General features: G+C 42.5%; 2 protein-coding genes and 1 long non-coding RNA gene across 20 annotated transcripts in view; 1 reads left to right on the top strand and 2 right to left on the bottom strand.

The window, feature by feature from the left end:
- Positions 1-1,589: 1,589 nt before the first annotated feature.
- On the bottom strand, positions 1,590-12,017 carry ccdc6b (coiled-coil domain containing 6b). The gene is made up of 9 exons (XM_029248910.1): positions 11,260-12,017; positions 7,746-7,895; positions 6,249-6,377; positions 5,783-5,886; positions 4,954-5,114; positions 3,855-4,011; positions 3,285-3,385; positions 2,829-2,950; positions 1,590-2,614 (listed from the first exon to the last, which is right to left on the bottom strand). The coding sequence occupies exons 1-9, from the start codon at positions 11,545-11,547 to the stop codon at positions 2,405-2,407; spliced, it is 1,422 nt and encodes a 473-aa protein (XP_029104743.1). The 5' UTR covers positions 11,548-12,017; the 3' UTR covers positions 1,590-2,404.
- On the top strand, positions 10,086-15,365 carry LOC114909441 (uncharacterized). Its single transcript, XR_003797317.1, has 2 exons — positions 10,086-10,747; positions 14,033-15,365. It is a non-coding gene; the product is annotated as an uncharacterized LOC114909441 (long non-coding RNA).
- Positions 15,366-15,447: 82 nt separating this feature from the next.
- Positions 15,448-19,647, bottom strand: part of ank3b (ankyrin 3b) — an 85,640-nt gene continuing 81,440 nt past the window's right edge. For all 18 annotated transcript variants that reach the window (XM_018760979.2, XM_018760980.2, XM_018760981.2 and 15 more), the window contains 6 exons: positions 19,374-19,623; positions 18,912-18,992; positions 17,951-18,034; positions 17,702-17,848; positions 17,053-17,138; positions 15,448-16,363 (listed from right to left, as the gene is read on the bottom strand). In XM_018760979.2, coding sequence (XP_018616495.2) covers positions 17,073-17,138; positions 17,702-17,848; positions 17,951-18,034; positions 18,912-18,992; positions 19,374-19,623 — 628 coding nt within the window. In that variant the 3' untranslated portion in view covers positions 15,448-16,363; positions 17,053-17,072. The remainder of the gene's footprint in view (positions 16,364-17,052; positions 17,139-17,701; positions 17,849-17,950; positions 18,035-18,911; positions 18,993-19,373; positions 19,624-19,647) is intronic.

The following is a 19,647-nucleotide window of genomic DNA, read 5'->3' as shown; positions in this document are numbered from 1 at the left end:
CGGCACCAGAAGGAAGTGAACAGAGGAACCAGAAGAACGTTTACACCGAAACACCTCTGAGAGCACGTTAAGGCTTTAATTATTTGATGTGGGGAAAAGCTAGATAATGCTTACATTTAGCAATACCACAGTGAGTTAAGGCTCAAGGGTGTTCCATCCAACAATAGCGGTAAAACATGAGCAAACTTTACATTCATTTGTCAACAGTCTTAAAGAGAAGCAACCCGCCATAACAAGCCAACCAAAAATGAAAATAATACTTTTAAATGAATGATTTTGGTAAAACGATGAAATGTTCATGAACCCATGGATAAATGAGAAATTATTTTTTCACAAAAAGCATATTTACAACAAAATTTAAAAAAAAAAGGTCATTTTAAAAGAAACAAAAGAAAATCAGAATGAGTGCCTGCTATTTTGTGGCAATTTGGCTTTGTGGAACCAGGAATTCACCACAGTTGTACAAAAAATTCAACACCCTACAGTGAGAGGAAGTGAAACACCTACTCTCTGGAGCTGATGCTCTACTGCACAGAAGAGGAAGGAGAACTTGTATAAGAGATGCTATGAGTAACAACGGCATATCTGAACCTCAACTTGATATTAAGTGGCACCTCAGAACAAAAGTGACGTTAAATTCAGAGATTGCGGAATTCCTCTGCACGACTCAAAGAGTAACCTCTACAAACTGGTTTACTGTTCAACTTTTCACTTAAAACATTTATATTTATGCTTACCGCTCTCCTCCGCTGGGGAAAGCGAGGCGGAGAACAAGCACTCGTGAACACGCTCTTCAAATAAACGGATAGTAACAAGATGAAATCAACTGTTGACACGAACAAGGGAAGCAAGTCTTAGGACTACCACTAACTACATCTCATATTTGAAACACACACACACAGAGAGAGAGAAAAAAAAAAAAAAAAAACACCTTCCTCAAATGTCACATAGCTTACAAACACCCCCCACCCCAAAAAAAGTACTTACTCTAATGAGAACGCTCTCCCACGGCATTATTGCAAGTAGGCATACATAATGCAGCAATATATTATCCTTGTTAAACTTCTCATAGAGCCGTTCTGTAAGGTATTCTGCAAAAATCACAGTGTTGGTAGTTAGTACACTGCATATGGAGGATCCGTGATTCCAAGCTCTAAATTTCACATTAGACCAAGAACCACACAAAGCTGAAAGGATGCTGTGAACTCCCAAATTCATCCCCCACCCCCCATTTTGACTGGATACACTATATTAAATGTTAAGTGAAGGCGTGTGCAAAAATGTGTAGCAGGTTGAGCACAAGCAGAGAATAATGTCTAACAGCCCACAAGCAGTGTGTTGTAAGCATGGTCTTCCCTTGTTTGAAAAGAGTACAACCAAAGTATTTCTCACACTAGCGAACATAAACGATGTACCTTCCCCCCTCTCTGAACATACTATAAATGCAATTTCCCCCCCAAGTCACAGAAACCTTGAATTGTTACAAAATAGATGCCAGGCTTTTTGTTTCGACAGAGAAAGACTAAGCAAACTGAAAAAGGCTCACAACATATTTGCAAACCATTTTCAGAAAGCAGTGGTGCTCTTTCTCCAATCACCAAAAAAAAAAAAAAAAAAACACCCCACCAACATCCTTTAGTCTGCAAAAACTGGAAGATTGTTCATTTTCACCATTACACAATTTTTTTCATGCTTTTTCATGTTAAGTCACAACAATAACTAAAAAATGAGAAGTACGGACAATGAAACCTTCAGAACCTTCCAACTGGAGCAGTCTTTATATACGTATACTTACAGGGTGGGTGTGCATTTTCCAACAGAAAAGTCGCAATATCAGAGACTGTAAATTTATACCTGGAAAGGTAACAGGTTTTACTTTGGAATCATCTGAGCTCGGCCCTTGGTGTCAGTGGCATTTGTACCATTATTCCTTTCATTGTGCCATAAAGTATAGTGCTAATGAAACAGTGCTATGGAAAATAAGTGTGGAGGCATTCGATACACTGCTTTTTTTTTTCCCCCCATACTGAATATTGCGATATGGGCTCCCTTTCATCAAACCTGCACGCATTCGAAAAACACAGCACTGTGACTATTGTTCACTGCAATGCCATACTGCAGACCCGAGCGGCAAATGCTTCAGACCAAGGAGAGAGGGGAAAAAAAACCCAAAAAACGCACAGTTCCAGTAAGCACTGACAAGAACATATTGTTAGGGTTAGTGTCGCAGTCCCACAACACCGGCTGCATTCTAAACAAACATTTACAACACAGTTAACAGTGAAGCCTATATAATCTCAGTGCAAGTCAAGTCAGCTCCAAAGTTGTTAAGGTAAGCCTTTGGCTTCTTCAGTAACTTTGCCCTGCCCAAGTCCACGCTGGTAGAAGCTGCAGAGCTCATGCACTACGGCTGTGTGGATGGATGAACTGGATGCGGCAGGGGGGTGGCGGCGGCAGCAGCCGGCGACACAGAGGGCTGCACTGACATGGGCTGCGCCAGAGGTGGTGGAGGAAGGGGAGGCTGAGCGCTGATGCCAGGCTGCGTGTTCGGGGAAGGTGGCGGCGTTGGACGTTTGAACTTGTCGGGACTGTTGCTTCTTCTTGGAGATGGCCTCTGTGGGGGGTGATGAAAGAGTGGGCTGCCATAAAGAGACGCCTAAACAAGCACAATCACACAGGGAGACTCCTCTCATCATAACCACCATTTGTCATGAACTGGTGTCATATGTCTGCATCTATAGCCCTAGAAGTACACAATGTCTGCAGGTTTTTCCACAATGCTTCATTTTACTATTGAGGCTCTACGAGAAAAGGAGCTCACGACTTACTGCGATCCCGTGCGACGAGCCCACGTGGACATGAAGGCCTGGAGTATTGTAATAGGACATGCCTGCTCTGGTCAGGGTGGTGGGGGGAGTAAAGCCTACTGTGTGACTTGCATATGACAGTCCTGGAAAAGAGACCTGTACTTCAGTCCTGGTCTGTTTGCTAATGACCACAGTGCTCAAAAGGGCCACAAAGCACCACATAAAATTACTACATTATCAGAGAGCTGGGGGATTTGTTTAATTTACTTCCTTTTTTGTACCCTACCTGTTGACGTCGATCACATTCTCTGACCAGTTTCCTTTGCTGAGGTTAGAAACCATTTACCGAATACATACCGTGTAAATACAGATATACTAAAACGGAGAAAATCGGGTGAGAAAAGCAACGCCCTAGCGAGCGCATATCCTGCCAGACCATACTGTGTTGTGTCCACATCAACATGTTGTCATACGTACCAGGCGAGATGGGCCGGCTTGAACTTGGGGAGGGTGTGTAAGGGATTGGGCTTGAAACTGTTCGTGGACGAAGGCCTTGGGCAGACATCTCATTGAAATATCTGCAGATGAAAACATCTGTTGAGCTATCTTTCAAGAAAAAAAATTCAGGTACCTGAAAGATATGCCACTTTGAAGTTCCTTTATACTCTGACGAGGCCACTAACATGGGATCCTTTGCACCAAGACACTGAACTCTAACTCTTACATGTTTAATTGTCTACATTTTCCATGAACCCTGTTCACTGGTTTTTGGTTTCAGAAACAGCTTAGCACATGGGCTGGGCAATGTCAGCATGAAGGAGAACTGCATCACAGTGTAACTGAGCAGGACATTCAACCTTACCTCCTTCACTGAAGGCACTGGTCCAATTTGGGGCTAAGCTAACTAAACACAAAGCACTTCCTGTATGAGTCACAGGAAAGTGTCCATCACTGTTTACTGTTTAATGCTGCAGGTACAATAGAAGCATCTATTAAATTATCATTTAGCTTGCAAAAGATGAAAAGGTTATGTTTCGGAGGCATGACCTCTCATCATCCATCTCCAGGCTGGACTCGCTCTCAGATAGCTGGCGGCAGAGCGCCTCCCTCCGTTCCATCTCCCGCTGCAGTTTCCTCTGCAGGCGGATATTCTCCTCTCGCATGTGGCGCTCCTCCTCGATGTACTGGGCCCGCTTCTCTGTGTCTTCAATGACAAGCAGTGATGTGAGCATGTATATGGAGGGGTACATATCCATGTCATCTCAACGCACACCACTAATACAGCTGGCTTTGTCACCAGTGTACCCCTAAAGCATAACCTACTGGCAGAAACCTGGAGAAGCACACAAACACACCCTTATAATTACGGTTACGTAGCTGATGTTGGTATGTATGAAGTTGGAACTGGGAGCCTACAGGTTACGTGTCCTTAACCGCTACTGGCTTCCCCAAACGTCCTGGAGATGCAATCTGGCTCCCCCTCAGTTAACCAGTAAAGAAGCTGCACTGAAGATTCCATCAGCCATTTGGTCTCTATTGTATATCACTGCTGCCCGTGTGCTCCCTCTAGCGGCCACATATGGTAACAAATAACCCCCAGCCTACAAAATGTTCCATCAATCCAATAAAAGCATAAAGAGATGAAACCTGAAACCTTGCAGGTCCAGACACAAGTAACACAAGAACACCTCCATCTTACAGTTGAGTCAAAAGCAAAACACGGGTAGCTCCTATTAATGAGGTCGATACACATTTTAACTGGCCAGTATTGGCTCACTTAATCCACCACAATGGTGATTCACTACGGTACCTGTAGGTGGAAGGACAACTTGGGAGGCTACAGGGTTTGTAAACACACAAACATAAATAGATATATACATATACACACACACACACACACACGTACATTTAGTCATGTAGCTGACGCTTTCTCTAAAATGACATACAGTGTTAAGCTACTTACAATTACTTAGCCATTTATACATCTAGATGATTTTACTGGAACAATTCAGGGCAAATTCCTTGCTCAAGGGTACTACAGTTGTAGGTGGAGTTCAAACCTGTGATGATTTGGGTCCAAAGACAGCGACTGTAACCACTACCATTCCAGCTACTCCACACACACCCTTGTTGCGCCGACACTCACGCTGCAGCTCAGCAGTCCTGAGGTTCTTCTTCAGCCTCTCGACCTCATTCTTTAAGAAGCGAATGTGGCGCATCATGTTCTCGGGGGAGTCAATCTCCATGGATATGTCCCTGGGGGAGGGCGGCGCGGACACAGGCTGCTCCAGTTTCTCCTGCAGGATCCTGTAGTTTTGGATGGAGCCGGTTTTAAGAGAACCCCCCCAGTGATGCCACCTGAAGCCTTTTCCAAATGAATTTGGGTGACTTTCCTCCAACACAAATATTCACATTTTAAACCCTTGTTTTTCTGATGCTACTGTACTGTGGTGGCATCAACAAAATCCATGCCAAAATGAAGTTTCACAAAAGGAGGATAAAATTGGGGGGGGGGTTAATCAATATTAACGCTGGAAAGCACAGGAAACGCCATTGCTGTGCAGTAGGTGCTCTTTATCCAACAGCCATGCCTTTAACATCTTTTGGGTAAGGTGTCCAAACACCTACAGTGTGCCACATCAGTACCATATGCGGTCAGTAACTGTATGCTGCGAAACTATACTGCACACTACTGTTATTTTACTGTATTCTAGACCAATTTTCCATGGCTTCTTGGTTGCAAAACGGATGTCGCATCACTTCAAGGACCCTTCATCTGCTTTTGACTACTTTGGGCAGCATTAAGGATTTTTCAACCGTCTGTCGGAAAAGACCTGTGATTATTTTACCATTTGTGGAAGGGTTGTTGGATGAGGGAATTGTCAGACTAAGAACTTTTGGACAAAGAGGATTCACTGTACTATATAATTTAACAGAAAATGTCAAATTGTGACATGGAATTCCATGAAACTGACCTTTTCTCCGCTTCCAGTTTGTCCATCCGTTTCCAGAGACGGTTAACGAGAGCTTCCTGTTCCTGCTCCAAGGTGTTTTCCAGGTCGATCTTCTCGCGCCGGAGCTAGAACACCAACATCATTCAAACATCGAAACATCATCCATCAAGCCACAAAACAGTTTCTAGCCAAACAGCTCACTGGTTGTTGGGCATCACCAGATAGGAGGGTACAAACTGACTTCATCAGGAGGGAATAAAGGTGCCAACCAGCACAAAAAAACAACATTTTGGCCTCTACATTTCTATACCATTCATCTTTAGGTCACTATGGAAAGGTGACAGAAGCAAACAGCACAGTATCTTAAACAGTAACAGCTTAGTGTACAGGCTTCCACAAAATGACTCAACTCTGCCAGTCATGCCTTCTCATTCATCCTCCATCAACGAATCCGCAGGATGGAATCCTGAAAATCAAGAAATCCCACCTGTTCGAGGGTGAGCTGCTTGGAGATGGTGTCATTCTCCAGCTTCTTTATCTTCTTCATAAGTTTGTTCACCTGGAACTCCTGCTCCTGTTCCAGGTGCTGCTCCAGCTCTGCCTTCTCGTGCTGTAACTGGTGGTGGGAGATTGTGGCACAAACATGGTAACAGATCTGATGCTGTCTGGACACGTTTGGACTGCATCACGTAAAGACATAGAGCTGCGTTTAAGGTGTTCATTCCATTAGCCAATGACCTTCTCCAAAGCAACTTGTTACTCCCCCCCTTTAAGCTGCGATTGCATCCCCATTTATACAGCAGGGTATTCTTACTGTAGCAATTCCTGGCAAGTACCCTGCTGAAGGATACAGAAGGTCGGTTTCAAACGGGTTGGGGTGTTTGGCTGCAAAGCTACTTCTCTAATATCTATCTGCTGCATTAAGGACCTGACGAAGGCAAAGATGATTGATGATCCCATCCCACAATAAATTAATTTTCAGCACTTCAACGACCTTTATGCGAGATGGACACATACGGTCTAATTCTGGGGCATCAGCACAGTGCAGCTCTCCTGCACTGCAGCGTACCAAATGTGCAAATACAACGCTGACAGTGTGAAATATGCCTAATAAGGTAGGCAAAGAGTTGCAGAGAACATTTAGTGTGGAATTCACTGAAACAAAACCAATTTAATGAGATGAAAATAGAGAAAGGGACACTGGACTTGCATATCCTTGTGGTCACTAAGAAACAAGAGCCCACTTGCCAAAGAGATATTTTTCTCAGGCTGAAAATTAAAATATTCAGCTGAACAGATGAATTTACATTAGGAGGTGAATATCAGCCAAAGGCTGAATTTTGGTCGCTGAGCCGATGAGCCGAATCGTGCGTCCGTGCGTATGACTCATGTGTTTTCTGGCTTGGCTGTACGCGTCAGAATGTGTGATGATGCGCGTGTGTTGCCCTCAGTTCCCCAGGGTGCGGAGGAGTGTGATGTGAATGCAGATGTTTTCCTCCAGCTGGAACGGGTTTCTTTCAAAAAAGGCAGAAAAACACGCCACTGAGAAAAGGAAAAAAAAAAAAAAGAAGAGGTCAAAACCACATCCCTCATGAGGGTTCCGGTGACCACAACGTTCTAGTCACCGGATCATGAATGCCAGCTGCTACTGATCAAACCAGAGGTATTAGTGCCCTCCGTCTCCGCGAAGAAATTTTCCCCACGTCATTAAGACACCAACAGCTCCACACCAACTTCAGAATTTAGTTTCCATATTAGGCAGCACGTCAGAAACCCAATATCATGAACAAATGTGAAGATTTTATACTATTTTGCAGAGGAAATTGGGTCATTCCTCTTCGAACCGAGCCACTGGTCACAGCCGTTAAAAATCCTAACGACGGTCATGCCGGCATTTCGTCCATAATTTCGATTTGGTGCGTGACGTAACTGGTACCCTTCCCCCTCCAAGCGAACAAAAACACAATCGCAGTCTGACACATACTTGCATAAGCTTCCGTGAGAGTTCGTTGGTGAGGAATTCCTCCTCCTTTTCATAGTTGACTGCAAGGGTCTCCTTCTCTTTCTGCAGCGCTTGGATCTTCTTAAAGAGTGTGTTACTGATGAATTCCTCCTCTTGTTCTGCTCTCGCTTGCTGTTGGGAAAAGACAAAACGCAGACACGAAACTACCGTGAGAGACCCGAATCAAGCCTCCCTGCCCTCTTCTATGAATGTGATGCTGAAGAAAGAAATGACAGCAAAGAACAGACCTGTACAAGCTGGAAATGAACTAATCAAAATGGAACAGCAACACTGAAAACTATCTGGGATTATTATAAACCACTCAAAACTACTGCAAGCAGACTGATGGGCAACTATTTCAAACATCTCAAACCACAACACTGTAAACATTCCACTCATGCAGATGAACAACTCCAGTTGGGGAAAAAATAGGAAATAAAGACAACAAAGCATTTTCCGACCTTATTAGGGAGGCCGCGACCTAGCAAAAATAAAATGTAAAAGGCCAGTTTCATCTATTGGAACAGAGAGCCTGTTCAATCCCCCCCCCCAAAAAAAAATCGATTAACTTTTTCAAGCATTGCAGAATTGTGTGGATTAAATGTTTGCCAACTGACTCACCACTTCTGAGAAGGGGATGGGCTTTGCAAAGGCAACCTCTGCCAGGAAAGACTTACAGCTCAGGACTCGGGGCCTTTTCTGTGAGAATGGCTCCAACAAGCCTCCGAGCTAAAAACCCCACTTCCATTGACCGCGCCACCGAGGCCGATGTGTAAACTCCTGGACTGAAAAATTCGTTTGAAAACAGTCTCAGATTGTATTCTAATGCCGTCGCAATCCTCCTCTTCCTCGGTGCTGCCCGAATCACAAGGCCAAGGAGTTTGAGCTTCACCTTGTGCTACATCCACCTATGATGCAGTGATCCAGTTTTCTGGCTCCAAGGGCCATAATTCAGACGTTAGACAGCAAGAATTCAACTTTCATCACCGATATGCTTCAAATGTAGCCAACCTTAAATGCCAAATGAACACAAAGCCATTTTCAGAAGCTATCTGCTCTACATCATGCCGTTTCCTATTGGTTTTAGAAACGGCACAAGGTCACAATAGCATACAAGTCGAGACGGTACACTGAGAAATAGAAAATATTTTCACACGCAGAACGAGGGCTCAGGGTCAAAAGGTTACAATGTGTCGCAGGTACGATCATGTAGCACTTTCTAATAACTTCCCAAAGGGTGTCCAGACATTCTGGAATCCATTTGAATTGTCATGCAAACCAAATGTTGGTTTTTCAAGTGGGAAAAAGTTAAAACAATATCCATTTGCAAAATATATACGAGTATTAGCCCATGCACCATAACACACACACACACACACACACACACACATTTTCTTGGCTTGTGTATATCGTGATATTGACAAAATAAGGCCACTGATACTGTGTATTGATCTTGTCTAAAAACATCAGTTTATTGAATGGATGAAGATTAGGCAAACCTCTAGATGAGTGATCACAAAAGAGCCATATTTCAACATAGTGCATATGGTAGTTTGGACAAATACCATCAGCAGATAAGCGTCAGCTGGGAATCTTAAGGACACTAAAATTGTTCTTTGCAAATAAAAGCTGCAAGTGTTTCTTTTCGGAATCATCTTGTCTTAGTCAACCTCAACAGCTCCTTTGGCTCCTAACCTGTTTTTAAATTAGGCTTCCGGAAAAATCCGGGATGTAAGATTATTCTAAGATTTCTCATCACATTTTTGAGAATGCGCAGTGTTCTACTGTATTTTAATAGCGTGATCTGATGCAAGAAATACGTCAAAACAAATACAGCAAGGAAACGACTGAGGAATATGATATCAACATGTCAGGCATCACCTTGTGACACAGCAGGTCACAGATGAAGGATGGGTTTAATCTCTTTATGAAATTATTCTGCTCACGCCTTTGTCTAAGGTGACTTATGATGATGATTAACTTTACAACGATTTATCCGTTTACATGACAGTATTCCTACCGTATTCCTTCAACATAAGTACTGTGATCAAAGGTCCAGGAGTGGCATTCGAACCAGGAAACTTCAGACTGAAAGGTGACAGTCCTAAACACTACTATATATTGAGAGAGTAGTGGTTAGAGCTGCTGCTGCCTTTGGACCCAAAGGTCGAAGTTTTGAATCTCACCTCCGGCTGTAGTACCTTTGAGCGAGATACTTACCCTGAATTACTGCAGTAAAATAACCTGGCTGTATAAATGGATAAATAACAGTAAATTACCTTAATGTTGTAAGTCGCTCTGCAGAAAAGTGTCAGCAAAACAACTAAATGAAAATGTCAGACAGATGCTTTCTGTATGTTCAACTCAGGCAGGGCATTTTTTGAATCAAACAATCTAAAAAACACTGTTCATGTGCTGAGATTTAGGGGAGGTAATAAAAAAACATGTCACGGGGACACAGTCACACTCTCAAGGAGTTTAACAGACAAATCTAGAATAGTAATAAACATCTCTTGAATAAGAAAAAAAATTACACTGAAAGATAAATAAATAAACATGAATAGGAACAGCTGGAAAAGCAGTAGACAAAAAGGCAAGGCATTGAGACAACTTGTCCTAAGAGCGGAGGACAACACTGCGGAAGTCAACAGGCCAAGGAAACACACGTGTGTGGAAAGTTACACAAAAGCTGTAGATAAACTGTGGCACAAGTCCAACGCCTTCAGAGACGCGTGACAAATGTATGAATATATATAAGTAACAAAAGCAGGAAGATGAATTTCACAAGAAGCAGGATCCACAAGCAAACCATGATGATGATAAACCACGACGATGATGTCGATGAAGGACGACCAACCAGAACAAAATCACGCAAAAGAAGGGCAAGTTGCTAGCAGCGTCAAACACGCAAGTCACACGAAAAACTGGACTCGGACAACGCGGATAAAAACATGAAGGCGCATCATCATCAACTCAAGGCTGGGGTGTGTGCGCAGCATGCGGCCAAAAACATCCACACCGCCAGCTCCACGCATTTTCACAAAGCTAGTTGACTTAGAACCGGATATTCCGTCCGTTGTGCGCAGAAGACAGACAGGAGGAGTCGCAGGCCTGGCCGGCAGCTGCGCTCCGTCGCGCAGGTTAGCAGCGTGCAGATAGCAATGACGCTTAGCACCGCGCAGTTAGCATCAAAGGGCTAGCAACGGGCATAGCGCCGCACAGACAGCAGACGGTCGAGCAGCGACTGGTTAACTGCACCAGACTAGCTGTTAACTATCTAGTTAACTAGTAGTACAACCAGCGGGACAAGGAGCGGCCACGCGGTTCTCTGTTTTTGTGTGTACGGTTCGGGGCGCCGTGCTGCTGGCCTGGCTGCTGCGTTGTACACCCACGGGAGCTGAGGAACATTTGGGGTGGCGTTTTCGAGCCTGAGGCCCGAGTCACAGTCAGTCCCCCGGAACCCTGGCACGGCTCGGCTCGGCTCTACTCTACTCACTATGGTGACGCTGGCTTTGCGCAGATCCCGGTTCTCTTCTTGCAGCGCTTTGCATTTCAGCTTGAACGTCTCCAGCTCGATCTTCAGGACCTTGTTCTCCTGCTGCAGCGAGGCCAGCCGGTTCGTCAGCTCCTCCAGGCGGAACGGCGAGATGACGATGCCCGGCTTGCCGGAGCCCGTCGCCGCTGCTGCGGCCGCCGCGGCGGAGGAGGAGGAGGAGGAGCACTGCGGGACGGCCGCGCTGCTCCCGGCTCCGTCCGTGTCACTCTCGCTCGCGCTGTCCGCCATGATCGCGCGGGGGGTGGACTGAGGGACGCGACGGGGCTCGAGCCTCGGCAGGCGGAGCGCTGAGTCGCGAGGACGTCGCGTGAGGGGCGGGAACTGTGGCGTGTGCGCGCGCGCCAGAGAGAGAGAAAGAGAGAGAGAAAGAGAGAGATTGAGTGTGCGTGTGTGTGGGCTCGAGAGAGAGAAAGAGAGAGCGCGACCCCGCGCGGCAGCCGAGTTAACGCGGATATGGTAAATGGTAGTTATTACCTCGAAAAAACGAGAGTAACCAGAGGATATGGGGGTGGCAGACACGTAGGAGTTCGCGACGAGTGTTTTAACTGATAGAAAAAAAACACAAGAGGAGTACTGAGTCAGAGCACTAACTAGTCGTCGACATGATGACACGAGAAGAAACCGCTCGTCAAAAAAAGTGAAACGTTTCACCACAAATAAAATCGAAGGTTTAATTACCTCGGGCGTGGCATTTCAGTTTCGATTTAAAAAAAAAAAAAAAAAAAAAAACTTAACCCTAAACAAATATTGCCCAAAATAAATGACAAACAGTACTACATACAAAATTCAAAGTTTACATTTAAATAACTACAAAAAACTCAATTTTCTAAGCAACAGTCTAAAGTTTACAGATCCTGTAAGGTAACTTCATGTCAGATTTATGAGCTGTGTCAGACTGACAGTTCAGAATCAAAAAAGGCACTCAGTTTTGAGTTAATTCACAGCTCACTGTACAGCTCTGTATTGTATTTACACATGGGAGGGCAACAGATAAACACTGGTGTTGATAAACACATTGGTCACCTTACTGTAGTTATTCTAAAAAAATTATGTTGCTGACATTTGTCCAAGGTGACTTGCAATGTTAGATAACGTACTTTGCAATGAGTTACCCATTTATACAGCAGCGTTTCCTTACTGTATCACTTCAAGGTAAGCACCTTGCTCAAAGGTAGTACAGCAGAGAGTTGGCTTCGAACCAGGAACCTTCAGACTGTAAGATAAGGGACAGTTAGAGCAGCTATTCTGGACTCGAACGCCCCGGGTTTGTATCCAGCTTCTTGCTGTAGGTACCGTTGAGCAGGGCACCTCCACTGAATTCGTCCGGTAAAAATTATATAGCTGTACAAATGGGTAAATAATGGTAAGCAGTAGCTTAATATTTCAAAACAGCGTTGGGGAAGAGTCTGCTAAATGAATACACGATTAAATAATATAAGGAAACAGCCGAAACACTACATTACCTGCTACTCTATAATTCTTTTCTTAACATAGTTTTTAGCAATGTTGTGAAGAAAAAGTTCGATTTACTCGGTGCCGTTTATTCTTCGGATCCTTTGTCTTCATGAATGTAACAGCATCTCAATGTAATTAAACAACTATGCAACAAATACAGCATTATGAAAAGGCCCAATTATATATAGCACATAGCATCATGTACTATTAAATTATAATTGGGTTATATCCCCATCTGAGTAATTTTTCTTTGGCTCTAGAAGAATACAAGATTGATACTACAGAGTGCATTTCTTCTACCTTGGTACATAATGTTTTGGCACAGCCTCTCTGTATTGCATTCTGAATTGATATCAGGGAATGGTTTACCTTTAATCAGCAGTGAAGTGAATTTTTTTTTTTTTTTTGGAATGAGTTCCCCTCCAAAGTTTCTCCAGGTTCGGTGAGGTACCAATTAGCTGCTATACAACACATGGAACGGGGAGTTCAGCCAAGACTTTGGCCCTTTGACAAGTTATATTATAGTATTCCACTGGCAGTCTTTTCTCAAAATACATTTAAAGTTTTTTTTCCACTTATGTGGAAGTTATAGTCACTGAAGGAAACACATTAATTAAATAAGAGGATATTCTGCATAGGATTGTACAGTGGATACCAGTACTGTCTCCAGCTCCTGGGCTGTTGGTTTAGACATGGGTTTGAATCCTGCTCAGTCTGCATAGAGGTTTCCATGTTCCTGTGGGTTTCCTGCCACAGTCCAGACATGTTTCAGGTGGATTGGAGACTCTAAATTGGGCTCAGAACCACTTTGACCCTACACACACATAGTCTGTAAACCGCTTATCCCATGCAGGGTCGTGGGGAGCCAGAGCCTAACCCAGCAACACAGGGCATAAGGCTGGAGGGGGAGGGGACACACACAGGACGGGATGCCAGTCCATCGCAAGGTATCGCAAAGCACCCCAAGTGGGACTCGAACCCCAGACCCACCGGAGAGCAGGACCCGGTCAAACCCACTGCGCCACTGCACCCCCTGACCCTACACTGAACAGGCAATTATTAATCGATGGATATATAATATATATTGTAAGCAGTGCCAAATGAAATATTATGTGAATTAGGTGGAAATACACAGATTCAGGAAATCAAATTACAAAGCAGAAAGCACAGTGACTAAAGTATAAGTAACATTTCTAAAACAGAACATGTGATGTGGAATTTACTACAGAACCTCAATAACAGACATTTGTCTCAACAGATTAAGCATGAGAGTCTTCGGTGTTTTCAGAATTCATCTTTCCTCTTGGATTGTACTGTCAGTGCTTCAGACGGGAGTTTCAAGGTAGGATTCATTTTAAAACCCGCATTTTGAATATTAACTTTGTCAAATCAGGCATATCGTTTTAAATCATGTGCGTTCTTTATTTTAGATTTAAAAAAGTGTGTTGTAATACATCTGATAAAGAAGGAATACATCAGTGTTTTGCTGTTGTGTTAAGATAAATACAAAAATATGATTACAATGAATACCATGGGTGAAGTTCCATAGCACAATGAGCTGAAATGTAACACTGTGACCATGCTATTTAAAAATAAATTTCTCAAAAATAAAAAAAAAACCGAGACTGAGGCCTGCAAAATAGTATTCTAGTAAAATAAGTAAGCCAAAGTATATTTTCATAGATAAAATCATTTCAGAATTTTTAAAAAATACAGATCATTGTCTTGTAGTCATTAGTCCTTGCAGGTACTAAGGTATTTTGATTAGAAAGATGCAGTTATTCTTTATAGATCTAGGTATGACAACAAAACTGGCACTTTAATAACCATTTCAATCTGAATTGGTTCAGAGAGATTGGTTCAAAATTTGAATGTATGGCTTTATTACCATAAATGTAATAATGTCATTATTTGAATAGCTCCACCTTATAACAATGATAATTTGTTTTATTAGACTGAATAAAAATGAAATGAAATTAACCAAAAAAAACAGTTAAGGTGCCTTTGGAAAGAGGAAAATGTGAGATGACCTTTACACTGAAAATAATTAGGACAATGCAGGTGTTCAAGCGGTGTTACAGCAATGTTAAAGCCATAACCCTCAGTATCACAAGTTACAACCAACAAGATGTTCTGAAAACATTCTAAAGAAGCAAGGCCTAATGGAACATTCAGAAACTAACAGGATAAGCTACCAGTGCATCGCCTAAAAAAAGACACAATTCAAACTTGTTCGAACACAATTTATTTTATGCTTAAATAATCAATTAGATCATCCAGTGTTTGATGTTTTTTCATACATATGTTATTTGATCTACTGTTAATGAATGCCTTAGGTGTTCTTGTATGAATAGATTCAATGTAAGGAAATATTTCACCAAAACCCAAATAAAAATGCCCTTTTAAACCACAGCAGCCTTTAAACCTATGGATACACTGCTATATTGATTACAGTCGTTTGGCTTACAAAGACTTCTATATTTTATAGCCAATACACATAATAGTTATAATTTTACAGCGTGCCAATCTACTACATTCGGTTAACTTTTCCTGTTCAAGCAGACAGTTGGTAAAGGCCACCCTTCAGCGGCATAATAGCAAGCAGTACACCTTCAAGAAGCATTAAAAGTTTCCCCAGCATATTCCCCTTCTGTGTGGTGCATGTTTTAAAAATCTTAAGAAAACCAGCAATAGTGACAAATGTTAGGGCTATGTGTGTACACAAACCTCTCTTTCTTATTATTCATAATACAGTGTTTTCAAACTTAGAAAAATTGTAATTAAAATAAGGTGAATCACATGCATCAAAATATTAGCACTCTGAAGAAATATTTTCACAGAACTACAGATATTCCCATCATGAGAATTTAAGTCACAATAGGCTTTAAAGAAATTTCCCATTAAAATCAACCTTTTTTTTCTTTAAATTTACAAACATTTCACCAGCTAATAATTATACAAGATCATGTGAAGGTACACTCAAACCTTCCAATAAAAGTGGAACCAGTATTGGCATTTAATTCCAATGTACTTGGAAAGATATCGTTAGTCAGTGCCTTCACAATCTGTGAGCTACTAATTGTAGAATTTATACAGTTTAATGTATATACAGCAAGATCACTGATAATTTTGTTTAAAAAAAAAAAAACAGCATTTTATATCCCCATATTATGGGTTGAAGAAAAATATAAGGCGAGTATAGAAGTTGATTTTAAAAGTATTCCTCTGTTTCACCAATCTGTTTTCACCAATCAGATTTTTTTTTTTTTCCTTTGTGCCATCTTTGGTCACAGAAATATTTACTCAGGTGCTGCTTCAGCTGTTAACATTGCCATTCTTCATGTTTTGGATGCTAAGGAACATCTCGCTTGGGTTCTTGACATCGTGACCAAACAGGCCACTGCTTCTGATGCTCCAGGTCATTGACAGGAAGTGAGGGTCATGCTCATGCGAAATCAAAAAAAGTCCTCTTTCAGAAAACCATGCGTTTGTGTGAAAGCTGCTGATACGCATTCTGTCTGCCCGTGTCTGGTGTTTGGGTTTCCAGTAATTGCCCCCCAGGAAGAGTTCTGTAAAACATTTTGCAAACCTAAAAACAAAGGGAAAAAAAAGACTTACTGAACAGTGTTTTCCTTTGTACATATTTAAAAAGAGAAGTGTCTATAACTGGAAAGAAAAGCTTAGTTGTGTCAGGATTAAATTCAAGAAAAAACTGTTGTAAGCAAGTTTTACACAGTACATAATTTTACATAAGGATAAAAAAATTGAAATAAAAAGAAATCATTGAAACAATAATAAATTTTAATGCACTTGCACATTTTTTATTTGTTCCTGGTATTTCAGCAGTAGCTTATCACACAACATTTACACTCAAACCAGTATTGTACCACCACCTTTTGTATAAATTATTCGGTGATCTATTTTAACCATTACAAAGGGGCTTAATAAACCAACCAATGAGACTATGAGGCCACGGTAATGCTTGTCCCCTCACAGTAGCCGTGAAGGCGCAGATCAGTGTGGGATTAGAGGCATAATGTGTTTCTCATTTGCAGTTGGCATGAGCTGTTCAGCAGTGTCTGCATGTTCTTTCTGGAAGCACATGGCAATGGCATTGAGAAAGGTCATTGGATGTACAGCCATTGTCTGCTTCCAAAACACAGAAACACAAAAGTCTCTCAGTGAGAACTCTACCCAAAGTTTGCATTTTTTCATTTTGTTAAATTTCTCTTCCTTCTCAATGTGTGGAACAGTTGTACACAAGGCTCATGTACATACCAGTTAGAGCTCAGGGACCGTTATGACTGGATCTTTTTCTCTCCATGCTTTGCCTCTTTCTTCTTTGACTTTGCACCTTCTCCCGGCTGTAATACAAATACAGAACAGAGTTGAGGATCTTGACTTGGCATCATACAAATCCCTTGGCTGCGAAGCATACAGCAGCAGAAGCCACTCAGGAAGCTCAGAAATGCCATGGTCCAAACATATTCTGAAAGAAAGATATCAGAAATTCTTTTTTCAAGTTTACCTTTTCTATTCATATTTAAAATTCAACACCCTGCATCAATGGTAAGCGTGTTAGCAACACACATCACACCAAAAAAACACTCCAAACTACATGCCATAGTTGAGAGCCTGGAAAATAAATACATATAAACATATTTGCAATAGGTGGAGGAAAACAGTTTGTACCTACAGTAGAAGAGACTGGAACACTGTGAAAAGCATTCAACCCATATGAAAGTCAGCTAAAGACATTATAAAAGTTCAGCAGGTTCCTGAAGCATATGCAGCTTTGCAGCACACCAAAAACCACACTGGCAAGCTCAACCACAACAAAACTGGTAGAGGCCCACTTTTCTTATCTGCCAGAATGCAGTCAGATTATGACAGACCACCATATCTAAATTCCGTCACTTTTCCCAACCTGAGCTCTGGCCCTCTGAGTTTCTAAGACCTCAGAGCTGGCCCCCTCCTCGAATTTGTAAGTCTGCTTGAAGTCCCCTTCTCTTCTCCCCCTCTCCTGGCTTCTGTCATCTGAAGTAATCACACGGCGGATTACTTTTCTGATGACCTGCAGGAGGGGGACACGGGCAGATCACCCTGGATCTCCTTTCAGACTAAAGAAGGGATATGAGAACACAGTGTTGAGGGGGTGGTGGACCACGGTCATTACTTTTCTGGTGATGATGTTACCGTCCTCATCCGTGAACTGTTCCTCTGTCACTGATTCTCCAGGAATGTTTTTCGCCTGGTCTCCCTGGAGGACGGGACAGTACAAGATGGAAAATGCTCACGTACAGATGGCCTAGCTATTGACGAGAACGTGCCCAGGAAGCCATAAAACAATCTCTTAGGATCCCTGCTTTTCTGTTAGATAAGAGTCCCGAACACATTTATTCGTTTTAGTGCTCCATACCAAAGTAATCATTATATACCTGTAGACAAAAGGGCAGTTTTAGTTGTATTTTTACTGACAAGAATTTTTGAAAAAGCAGGGATCATAAATTCATTATCTTTTAGCAATGCAAAAAAGCTAAGGGTGAGCAAAAACCAAATGTATAGTGAGAGTAATAGCCTAATACTCCCGACTGTGTAATCCAGTACTACCTGAAATTCTTGGAAAATAGGGCAACGGATATTGCAGTCGTTAAGAATATGAACTTGGAATCTGAAGGCTGCTGATTTAAATCCTACTAAGACCTTTAGCAACACGTATAACCTGAAATACTCCAGTAAAATACTAAAATGATAGAGAAATCCATCCAAGGTTATCAATTTTGTGATGCTTTTTTGCCCACCCTTTTTAAGAAACACTGAACTATGTTTATACATTTCTAGTGCACATGTCCGAGTTCACACTCACGATTAGTGTGCTACCGAGAAACGTTTTATAAGTCACACATCCATTGCCCATCCTTCATGAGGGGCAGGGAGAATGAAGAAAATCTACTCTCAAAAAGAAAAGAAGAAAGCAACAAGCTAGCACAAGGATGAAAAGGCCAGCTGTCCCGACAAATCGCAGGGCACTGAGCACTGAGCATTCAACACACCATGTGTAAAGTCAGAAGCCACAGCAAGCCAAAAACACGCTGAACACCAGGATAGGGAATGGCAAACAAAGGATTGCCAGGTACCTTCAGAATCACCCGCCGACGGATTACCCTCGTAGTGACGGTTCGTTCTTCGTCCGAGCTGGACTCTTTATGCGTGTGCTCCTGATAAACGCATTTCAGGTCATTTTGTTACCAAATGGAAGGGTGCCCGTATGACAGGCAGTGACGGCCTACTGAGCATGGGGAGCGGACTGCTCTGTGCAACACCAAAAAGCTGCTCTTCAACGCTTCCGTATGTCTGGGGCATGCTTATGTTTTCAGACAAATACGGAATTTATCTTCTGAAGGGATCACTTTAGTCTTCATTTATATGGACATATAGTGATAGAAGACATTTTAAAACCCTGCAGAAATCATCAGCAGCGGAACAAATCTTTACCCCATCAATAGGTTTCTGTTTTAGGATACATACATACCTTTGATTCTTACTGTACGTATGTTCTGAAAGTAGTGTAAAAAGGAATAACTGTATGATAACTTCACCTGGACATTGTCCTCAGACACAAGCATCTCATCATGCCTGCTTCCTTCTGTCCTGCTGTCCTCCATGGTATAGCTGCTGGCCTCCTGGACTGGAGCTGCTGTCTGCTTTGCGGTGTCTCCAGGGGTCTGGCCATTGGCTGCGTCCTGTGCTGCAGGAAGTAGGCCAGCCTTAGTGATGGCGCCCGGATGCTCGCCATTTTGTTCAGGCCTCACTGCTTCCTCTTTGAAGGAGGAGATGGAGTGCTCTTGGCTTCAAGAAGACAGCATACGATGG

Source organism: Scleropages formosus, chromosome 24 (assembly GCF_900964775.1).
Source record: "Scleropages formosus chromosome 24, fSclFor1.1, whole genome shotgun sequence".
Lineage (NCBI taxonomy): Eukaryota > Metazoa > Chordata > Actinopteri > Osteoglossiformes > Osteoglossidae > Scleropages > Scleropages formosus.
Note: the sequence above shows the minus strand (reverse complement) of the source record. Positions and strands in the feature narration are given on the sequence as shown.